Source organism: Sminthopsis crassicaudata, chromosome 6 (assembly GCF_048593235.1).
Source record: "Sminthopsis crassicaudata isolate SCR6 chromosome 6, ASM4859323v1, whole genome shotgun sequence".
NCBI classification, from domain to species: Eukaryota; Metazoa; Chordata; class Mammalia; order Dasyuromorphia; family Dasyuridae; genus Sminthopsis; species Sminthopsis crassicaudata.
Window position 1 is genome coordinate 236,765,491 of NC_133622.1, and position 11,302 is coordinate 236,776,792.

General features: G+C 38.7%; 1 protein-coding gene across 1 annotated transcript in view; it reads left to right on the forward strand.

The window, feature by feature from the left end:
• PTPRJ (protein tyrosine phosphatase receptor type J) overlaps positions 1 to 10,958 on the forward strand; it is a 152,119-nt gene extending 141,161 nt beyond the window's left edge. The window contains exons 17-24 of the mRNA XM_074274581.1: positions 1,288 to 1,375; positions 2,782 to 2,872; positions 4,132 to 4,205; positions 4,323 to 4,457; positions 7,386 to 7,505; positions 8,393 to 8,553; positions 8,935 to 9,070; positions 10,717 to 10,958. Of these exons, the coding sequence (XP_074130682.1) occupies positions 1,288 to 1,375; positions 2,782 to 2,872; positions 4,132 to 4,205; positions 4,323 to 4,457; positions 7,386 to 7,505; positions 8,393 to 8,553; positions 8,935 to 9,070; positions 10,717 to 10,875 (964 nt within the window). The 3' untranslated portion in view covers positions 10,876 to 10,958. The remainder of the gene's footprint in view (positions 1 to 1,287; positions 1,376 to 2,781; positions 2,873 to 4,131; positions 4,206 to 4,322; positions 4,458 to 7,385; positions 7,506 to 8,392; positions 8,554 to 8,934; positions 9,071 to 10,716) is intronic.
• Positions 10,959 to 11,302: the final 344 nt, after the last annotated feature.

The window sequence follows — 11,302 nt, forward strand, 5'->3', positions numbered from 1 at the left end:
TTCCTTTGGGCAGGGAAGAGTCAGGAGGTAAGAAACCTGGGTCAACTGGGAGATGTGAAAGATCCAAACTGAGTGGGGAGCTGGGACGTCTCAGGGTCATGGGTCTTGAAGGTCTTAGCTTGCTGTGAGCACAGGGGTCATCTCTTTCCTCTGGGTGAACACTACCAGCCCCCTTGGAAACCTCTGCCCATGCTTCTCCTCTTGTTTTTCAGTCTGAAATTCACTGCCCCTCCGCTTGGCTTTTTTGAAACTCTGGCCAAGAGCACTTTCTATGAAATTCTTTATCTTGCATTTGATGAAATAATAATAACAAATAATATCAACAAGAAGGCTCCCATTTAGAGAGTGCTATCAAGTTTACAAAGCCCTTAGCTTATTGGAGGGAGGCTATGGTTACTATTACTAATCCTGTGAGGGAGGGACTAAAACTATTTTCATTATCTTCTCCCTATTTGAAAAATGAGGAAGGTGAGGTCTTAGAAAAAAAGGGAAGGGAGTGACTTGCCCAAGATCACACAGCTTGTAAGTAATAATGATCTAAAATTTAGATCCAGGTCTTTTGATTCTGTCTGGTGCTTTTTCTCTACATCCATGCTTCTTACAGAAGGAGCCCTTATAGTCTAGGAATTTTTAGTCTTATTTCTTGGGTTTTGTTGTTATATACATATAGTTCATTATGTGTATATTTAAATTTTATATAAATAGGTTATAAATACAGACTTAGTGTAGTTATAAGCGCTAATAGCTGAAAATTGAACTCAGCCTTTTGAGATACCTTATGTGTTTAATTAGTTTTTGTATTTTACATTTGCATACATATAAATATAAATACATGTAGAACATATATATTTAGAGTATGTATATAGAGAATGTGAATATGGAATATACATATATATAAAATATAAACATCATACATGTGTGTATATATGCACATACACATATATAGACAATATAGAATATATGTAATGTATATATAAAATACACAAATGAATATAAAATATAAACATTATATATACATATGTATATATACATACATAAAAATATAGACTATATATAATTAGTTCTTTACAGAATAAACATAATTTACTAATTTAAAGAGTTATACTTGAGGATTTTTTTGTTTTCAAACAAGTAATCGATTTCTAATTATTTTTTTCCTTCCTTCCCTCTATGGTGAAGACCTAAAAAGTAAGTCAATTCTTAATATTTTTCTACCTCATGCCTTTTGGTTTATACTTAGGCAAAGTAGAAGCTAAGACATTTCTAATGGTTCCTTTTCCATTTCAGATCCAAGATTATTAAAGTGGAGAATTTTGAATCCTACTTTAAGAAACAGCAGGCTGACTCCAACTGTGGTTTCGCTGAGGAGTATGAAGTATGTATCTCTATGGAGTCATATATGATGTTGAGGGCCTTTTATTTCTTTATTTTGAATTTAGAAGAAAGCCAGCCACTTTGGTGGTAGAGAGAAGCTTTGGCTGTTCAGATCAGTGCCTCTCTTAGAGTGGAGAGAGCTGAAGTTACCAGATTGTCTCCCAGAAGGAGACATTCAATCACCTACTGACTAAAGTAGTAATGGAAGGCCTTTTCTTTCACAGGTTATATAGGAACATATATAAATATGTGTATGTATATATATATATATATATATATATATATATATATATATATATATATATATATATATATAAAATATACATGGAATATATGTCTATAGAGAATATAAATATATGAACAATATATGTATATATAGAATATGAATATATATAATATATATGCAGAATATAAACATATATATGTTTAATAGACTTTATAGAATATAGTTAGTCAGAAGCCTAGAAACCTGCCCCTGTCACTCTTCCTCTTGTTCTTGGGTTGTTTATCTTCTCTTGGCCTTGGGTTGTTTATCTGTGAAATGAGTGGGTTGGCTGCTTTGTCTGCTAAGATCCATTACAGCTGCCAGTTCTCTAAGTTTCAGAATTTGAAATGAATATTCAGGTTGAGTCTTGTCACTCTGTGAAGACTATTCAGAAGTGGAAGTTAAGACCGAGTCTCACTCAAGTCAGTAGAATAGGATTTCAATCTCATGGATCTGTGTCTGGTTTGTGTTAAGGCATTATTCTACTTCTCCATACCCTACTTACTACATGGTGCTTAAGGTGTCAGAACCATAAAAAACAAAGCATCATTCGGTGCTGCTTGCATGTCAGATTTATGATCCCTCCCTGAGCTCATCCCTTGACGTTTTGCTGTTTTGGTACATCCAGTCAGTGCCTGTGCTTTGCCAGTGTGGCAACCCAAGATCCCCTCTGACACGGTGAGGCATTGAGGCAATCTTATAATAAGAAATCAGCAGACACAGTAATGCTGAAAGCATTAAAATAAAATAAGATACATAAATATTCATTTAATTAATTTATTTAATAAATAAATGTTTATAAAAAATAAAAATAAAATAAAGCTAGAAGCTCCTGGAAGGAGCTTTTGGGATCAACCCAAATCAACCATTTTACAGATGTTAAAATTAAAGCCAAAATTGGTAGATCACCTGCTCAGGCTCATATATACTAAATTTCATGGATGGAACTCCAATCCAGGGCCTCTTGACTCCAAATCTAGGCTCCTTCAGCACACCAAACCCTTTCCTCTTATTTTGCCTACAATGAGGCAGTTCCTGGATACTTAGAAACCTATGGTAGTGAAGTGGCGTTGCCTCTAAGGATTATGTGGAAGCTCCTGCTTTGGGATATATCCTTGAATATTTACTCTCTTATTTTATAGGATCTAAAGCTCATTGGTGTGAATCAACCGAAATTTGCAGCCGAGATTCCGGAAAATAGAGGAAAGAACCGTTATAATAACGTCCTACCGTGTATGTGGTTTCCTTTGTTTAATTGAAAATATACTGGCAGTTTTTGCCAGTCTTTTGCATCCATAATAGTACTCATAGACTCATGTTGTTGTAATACAAGAAGTTTTATCACCTCTGTCATCCAACAACAAAAACAATAATAACAACTAGCATTTACTCTTTAACTCTTTAAAGTTTCCAAAGCACTTTGCATATATTATCTTATTTGGTCAGGAACCTTGTGCAGTGTTATCCCCATTTTACAAATGAGGGACCTGAGGTTGAGAGAGATTAAGTGATTTGCTCAGCATCACAAAGCCTAAGTGTCTAGGCTAGAATATCAACTCAAGTTTTATAATTGCAAGTTCAACGCTATCCATGGTACCAACTTATTGTGTAAGCATCCCCTTTGTGAATTATCCACTAATCCAATCCAAACCAAAATGTTAGTTTACTAAAACTGAAAGGACCCTCCTTCACAGGAGATTTGCGGGTAGTGGGACTTGGGATGATGTGTTCTTTTCTGGTTATGAGTATTCTTGGGTAGATCACAACTTTCAGGGACCTCAGTTTCTTCAGCTGTAAAAATGAGGAAGTTGGAACTAGAGAACCTATGAAATACCTTCTAGTTCCATATCTCTGAGTCCATAAACTACAGAAAGGCTCCAAAAGAAGAACCTTTGCTTAGAAATAGTGCTATCTCAGTGGAAGGAACTGGCCCATTCCTCTCCCAATGCTTGGACATCTTTGAGTGCTGACTGAAGATTTATTGCTTTGGGTGGTTGTCATGAGGTTAGGTACCTCAGATACATAATTCAACTCAAAGACCCTGCTTCTTTGGAACTTTTAATCATTAAACTCTTTGAATGAAGGCAGGGATTGTGATGGAGGGGGTGTCCAAGATTGACCTAGGCTTTGGGGAGACTCTTCTAGTTCTGTGAGCCAGAGCTGATTTATTGTAATTACTAGTTATAAAAGTGACTTTTGCTTCTTTTGGAGCTTTTAATCATTAAACTCTTTGAATGAAGGCAGAGGTGGTGATGGAGGGGGTGTCCAAGATTGACCTAGGCTTTGGGGAGACTCTTCTAGCTCAGTGAGCCAGAGTTGCTTTATGTTAATTCCTGGTTATTGAAAGTGTCATCATAGTATAGATGCATTTTTCCTTAAGGAAATTGTGGTTGTCTTCCCCTCTTCTAAATACCGTGCACTGTCAAGACTAATTACGTATAAATTTCCTGGAATAATGCTTCTGTGATAACCATTTTTTTCTGACATACCAGATGACATTTCTCGCGTGAAACTTTCCATTCAAACACAAGTGACTGATGACTACATTAATGCCAATTATATGCCAGTAAGTACCCAAGGTTGGGATGTCACCATTTCTCTCCTACTGTATAAACTTTCAGAACCTTTCTTCATGGCATTTACATTTAGAAAATGAATCCCTTTGCTTTTTTTTTCCCTTTAGGGCTATTACTCTAAGAAGGACTTTATTGCCACTCAAGGACCCTTACCTAATACGCTAAAAGACTTTTGGCGTATGGTCTGGGAGAAAAATATTTATTCTATTGTTATGTTGACCAAGTGTGTTGAACAGGGAAGGGTAAGTATCTCTGAACAAAATCAGCATTCTTTCTCTTAGGATTTCAAAAATTATTTTAAAAATTTTTCTTTAATAAGAGGAAGGCAAAAATTGAACTTTACTGTTACTTCCAGAAATAGAAGTATCTTGCTCTTATAGACAGATTTTAAATTTTTAGTAGATTTTAGATTTTAAAATTATTTTAGAGAGATTTTAATTTTAATTTTTAAATTTTTTTCAATTAGGTCAAGTCACCAAGAGTCTACCATATGTCAGGCATTGTGCTGAATCTTGGAGATTTAAAAAAAAAAAGAAAAAAAAAAAAAAGCTAGAAATAGTCCTACATGAACTCTTAATCTAATGGAGGAGACAACATGTGAACAAAGTTAAATAAAATATGTGCAGGATAAATGGGAAATAATCAAGAAAGGGAACTAATTAGTTCTGAGGGAGGTTGGGAAAGACTTCTTGCCAAAGGTGGAATTTTAAGTAGAATTTAGAGGAAGGCAGAGAAACCAGTAGGCAGAGAAAAGGAGAGAAAATTCCAGGCCTGGGGGGCAGCCAGCAAAAATGCTTAGAGTTGGGAATGAAATGCTTATTTTTTCTCCTTCCCATTCCTCTTCACCCTTCACCAAAGAAACAATGAGAAAAAAAATCCTATTAACAATTCTGTGTAATTCAGCAAGGCATGCTCTTTCATTGGGCATGAGCAACAATATATGTGTCAGTCTATATCAGTGGTCCTCAAACTTTTTAAATAGGGGGCCAGTTCACTGTCCCCCAGACTGTTGGAGGCTGGACTATAGTAAAAACAAAAACTCACACTCTTTTCTCCCTCCCTCAACCCATTTGGCAGAACCCGGCGGGCCACATCTGGCCCCCAGGCTGTAGTTTGAGAACCCCTTGTCTATATTTTGAATCTGCTACCTTTCCCTTGGATAGTGAATATTATACTTCCTTATCAGTACTCCAGAGTTGTGGTTTGTTACTGTAGTGATCAGAGTTCTAAAGTCTTTCAAAAATTATTTTTCTTTATAGCTGTTATTGCATACATTTTTCTCTTGGTTCTGTTCATTTTGCTTTTATACAAGTTTTCCCAGTTTTCTCTGAAACTGTTTTGTCATTTCTTATGGTATGATGATATTCCCTCACACTTGTATACCATAAGTTGGATAGACAGCTCCTACTAGTTGGCTTCCATTCATTCACCGCCCACTACTGCCTAAGTAATAACTTGAAAAAAAAATGTAACAACCAATTTATCTTCTAAGATTAATCTAGGTTACAATGTCATCTTCTTATGCCGTAAGATCCTAATCTGTATCTTTCTACTGATTACTTCGAAGAGCCACTCAATATGTTCAACTTAGTATTTGGTTCAGTAGTTTTTTGTTTTTTTTTTGGAATAAGCTCAGTAAAATTCATAGAAGATGTCTCATAGACTGATTTACTGATGTGACCCGCAAATACATAGTAATGAATGTGTATTTATAGGAGGCTATATTCCAGGAGGGAATTATTAGAAAGGAAACCTGGCATCTTTTTCTAGCTAGCAAGCAGAATTCTGCTAAGTTTACTTTTTTTTTTTTCTCTAATTCCATTAAAATAAATTCATTATTTTTAGGGTTGTTTTTACATCATAGTGATTTCCCAATATACTCCCTCTAGATTGAATGAATAAATGAAAAAAAAATTAGTTAATCACACACATTGTGTCCTGGGTATACAAATACAAAAGCAAAGATGTATCTTCTCCTCTAAGAGCTTACATTTTAGGCAGAGGGAGACAGCATACCTAGAGGATTGGTGGCTAGAGAGGGGCACTTGAACCCAGAAGTTACAGAAATGATGAGTTGGGAAATAAGGGAGTCCATTGCCACACCTTTTGCTGGACCAATGGAAGAGTTGATTTGATCATGGCTCCAGAATCAGAGTGGGTAGGGGTTGGAAGGATCGTAAAGGGATAAAGTGGTTGGTAGGACTGTCAAAGAAATGACTGGGCTGTCAACAATGAACTGAAGTGTAGTTGGGGTCGTCAATCAGGGATAAGAGGCATTAACTTCAAAGTGTTGAATATTCCCTTGTAACAAAGAAATACAGGTAAAACCTACCTTCAAAGCAGTAAGTTTGCCCGTTTATATTCTATCTCTTTGATTTTCTTTTTTCCTTTTGTGAAAAGGGAGATATTTGTTACCTCTTGTTCTCTAGAATCAAGGATGTTTATTACAATTATGTTTATTTTCTTACAAAGATGTTTTTGAGCTCTCACGTAAACATCTCCTATAAGATAAGGTGAATGGAACCACCAACAGCCTAAGAAAATATCATTGTATTCCCAGAAAGCAATTTTGTTTTTGCACTTTGAACCAGTAGAGTCCAATTAATGGAGAATCTTCAACTTTATTTTTCCCCAGGGATGGAAGTGGGTGGTTTGGACTCTTTGTTGTTTTTTTTTTTTTTTAATTTTTGTTAGTAGACTTACCAGCTGGACCATCTGGATGGTCTTGATAATTTTCCATCTCGGGGGTGGGTTCTGGTGGTCTTGGAGCTGAATTTCTTCATTTTCTCAGTTCCACCCACTACTTGCCATCTCTACCACCTTCTAAGGCACTAAAATAGTTGGACTTCTGCAGCTATTTTTACTTGATTTAAAAATCAACATTGACTTCATACTGAGTATGGTGTCGAGAGCCTTGGATGAGGATTTTTTGGTCCATTTGTCATTTTATCTGGGGGAATCTTGCTAAAAATCATCTTCCTATTTTGGTCATTGGTTGAAGCTTTTGATGTTGTGGTGAGTTTGGGGTTCCGAAGTATGCCCTCTGTGCCCCAAGGGACAGTCACCTCTCTGGTCCTGGGTCCCCTATTTTTGTTCTGTCTTTTTATCCCCAGTGCTGTGTCTTCTTGCCCATGATAAATGATGATTGGATTGATTCTGTATTTTTTTAGACCAAATGTGAGGAATACTGGCCTTCCAAACAAACTCAGAATTATGGGGATATAACTGTCGCCATGACATCAGAAATCATTCTTCCAGAATGGACGATAAGGGATTTCACAGTGAAAAATGTGAGTAAGAAGTGAAGGGAAGAGGGTCCTAGAACTTCTGGGGGGCCTGAGAAGGCCTTGTCTAGTAATTTACAAGCAGGGGTCCCCTCTGTATTGTTTCTGCCAAGTGGTCATACAGATGCTGCTGGAAAAGCACAAGGTGCCCTTGGATAAAGACTTCTTGTGCTTTTGATATTGCTTTGTCAGGTGATAGATTAAAGATAGGATGTTTTCTTGGCGTATGGAGGAGACTTCTTTGTCTTCCCCAAACAAAAGAATCTCCTGGAAAACAAACTAACTAGAAAATAAATTTTTTTGAAAAAATCTTGATATTAATTGCTATTTTATCACTTGAGTGATTGTCCCAGTGTACTTTTTTTTTTTTTCTGAAGCAATTGGGGTTAAGTGACTTGCTCAGGGTCACACGGCTAGGAAGTATTAAGTGTCTGAGATCAGATTTGAACTCAGGTCCTCCTGACTTCAGGGCTGGTGCTCTATCTACTGTGCCACCTAGCTGCCCCCATAGTGTACTCTTGAAGATTTTGAGTTATTCTATAATATTTTGTAGAATTCTATTTTAAAAATTATTATATTATTATAATTATTATAACATATTATTATAGAATAATAATTCTGTAAAAAACACTTGTGTTTTGGCAGTGAGTGTTTCTTCACTGGAGTACTCTCAACACTGATAAAAGCACTAGCCTACATCCTAAAGCCTTCCCTCCCAGCAGAAAATAGTAAAATCCATTTCTATTTAGTTTGTATCAACTAGTTATTATTAGCATTCGTAGTGTAAGTTCAGCAGCATTTTAGCAGGGACAGGCTGAGAACTTCCTGCTCTCCCTGGGAGTCTTCTCCCTTGTGGCCTGCCATCTTTCTCCATTGCTTCTTTTACTTGGCAGAGCAAGACCAGCGAGAGCCACCCCCTGCGTCAGTTCCATTTTACGTCCTGGCCTGATCACGGCGTGCCGGACACCACAGACCTGCTCATCAACTTCCGATACCTGGTCAATGATTACATGAAGCAGAGCCCTCCGGAGTCCCCCGTGCTGGTACACTGCAGGTACGGTGGCCCGTCCCGTGTTCCTTCTGAGAGGCATTTTGTACAATGGGTCTCTAAATCAGAAAGAACATCTAGGCCTTCTAAGAACCCTCATAGAAATCAAGGGTACTAAAATAAATGGGCTGAACTAGAGCATCAAATTAGGGGTGTGGGCTGTGTGTGTGTATGTGTACACAGAAATTTTCATGCTTCTGCAAAGGACTTCAGCTGAATTCAATCTAATCCAATTCAGCTGACTTTTGTTTGCTTGACTCCAGAGCCAGCAAACTTTCCACTGTCCTGGGAATGTGATGGGAACAAAGGGCTTTCTCTAGGAAAGCTGAGTTTAGGTCCCTGAGACATGTGGGGATGTGACACGAGCGTGTCCCTTCTGTCTTCCAGTGCTGGAGTCGGCAGGACCGGGACCTTCATTGCCATAGACAGACTCATCCATCAGATGGAGAATGAAAATGCTGTAGATGTGTATGGGATTGTGTACGACCTCCGCCTGCATCGACCTCTGATGGTGCAAACGGAGGTATGGCCAAATACTGTACCCATAAGCCAAAGGGGAGGAGGTGGAGCAGGAACGAGGCATGCTGCCCACTTGTTCAAACATTGATCTCGATGTCCCTTTTGGAACCACGAGTGGTAGCTGAGAGACCGCTGTCCTGATTTATCCCAGCTGAGGAAAAAAGTTCCTCACCTGGTCCCTCCACAGTATCTGTCACAGAGCAAATGCTTAAAAATGGTCCCCTGACTTGTGTGCTTGAAATTCAGGGCACCTGAATAGCTACAAAGCCAGGGGTTAGGGTTGTGCTGCACAGATTGGTCGGACTACGTTCATTTCTGTTCACTGAACACTTAGAGTCAGTAAGCATTTATTAAGCAACAACTGTGTGTCAGGCACTGTGCTAAGATACAAAGAAAGGCAAAAAACAAACAAACAAACAAACAATAACAACAAAACCCAAAACAAACAAACAAACAAAAACAACACAATCCCTGCCCCCAAAGCTCATATTTTGCAAACTCTTAAGGCAATCGGACCACAAGATCACAAAAAAGGAAAACTGAAAACTGTCCTCCTGGACAGGGCTTCTTCACCATGCTGAATTTGTTGCTTTGCTTTTAGTATTTTGATAACTATTTCAATATCACTGATTTCCTTTATAAGCCCATGGAGATTGTTTTACGTATTTAAAAATGTGACTCTGAGAATGGATCCATAGGCTCTCCCAAGTTACCAGAGAGGTCCTTGATGCACAAAGAGTTTTGAGAAGCCCTGATGAAGATGAAGGGTTTATTTGATGAAATAATGTCTCAATGCTCCAATGGGATTTCAGTAGTGTGCCCAGAAGCATTGGCTCCATGTTGGCAGTATGCAATTGGATGGGTGCTTGGGAGCCATAGCAAGACCATTGGATTTGGGCTTTCTTGGGCTCATGGGCTTCTTTCAGAGTCATTTCCATGAAGACTTGTCCTTCTCATCTGAAAGTTCTTTCTCTCCTCAAGGTTTTATAATTACAATAACAAAAGCCGCAATAGTAACGGTGGTGGTTTAATATTTGCAAAATGCTTTCCATTTATCTTTTTGGATCCTCACAACCATCATCTGAAGTAGTTGTTATTATTATTATCCCTATCTTAAACCTTAGCCTCTCCTTCAAGGAGCCTCCATTCTCTTGGGGACACACGGCGGGCACTATTGTAGTGAGTGATTGTGTAACAGACAAGTGTTTGGGCCCTTAAACTAATTACTTAACTACCATTACTGAGGGGGGGGGGGTAGTTAAGTCCTCATGGAGAAGATGGCACTTGCCTCATGAGCAGAGGGTTAAGTCACCAACACAGTATTGCATGATAAGTGCATCAGAGGGGGCAGAATTCAGTACTAGGAAAGCTCTAAAAGGGCTAGCCATTCATCCCCCACTGGCAGTCAGGGAAGGCATCCTGAAGGAGAGGGAGACATTGGCTGAGCTTTACAGGATGGATGGATAGGGGCCTGGCAGGTGAAGGGAAGAGATGGGAGACTTTTGTTCCAGACTCTGGGATCCATCCTAGCCCAGCCCCAGAGACAGTTTTAGGCCTAACTATGTTTTCTGTTCATGTTTCAAATTAACTTTCCTGCTGTCATCAGTGAAATCCTGATTCCTTCTTTTTCTCTTGCATTTTCTTGGTCAGGATCAGTATGTCTTCCTCAATCAGTGCGTTTGGGATATTATCAAATCTCAGAAAGACTCCAAAGCTGATCTCATCTACCAAAACACAACAGCCATGACCATCTATGAGAACCTCGCGCCAATGACTGCTTTTGGGAAGACGAATGGTTACATTGCTTAATTCCAAAGGAAAACCTTCCAGCTCAGAGCTTCCTGGGCCTGGCGCCCCCACAGTAAAGGGAAATGAATGCACTGTTGTGGATATGTTTTTATATGTACAGTGTCTTAATCTGTGTGTGCGTGTGTGTGCGGGTGTGCATGTGTGCATGTGCGTGCGTGGCTGTGTGTTCTGTTTGGCTTTGACCAATCTTGAAGGCTTGAAGATACACATGTGAGAAAATGCAAACGAGAAGTTGGACTTCAGGGACTGTGGCTGAGGAAACCAACTCCATTCCGGATGAAGAATAGGATGAGTTGACTTTTTCTCTGGGGGTTGCAGACCAACGAGGAAAAGTGAGCTGCAAATTTCTTCCCCCTCTTCTTTCTAAAGGACATACCTTTTCTCCTCTCCTCTTCTTCTCCCTCTCCTCCCTCTCTCGCTTTTGCTC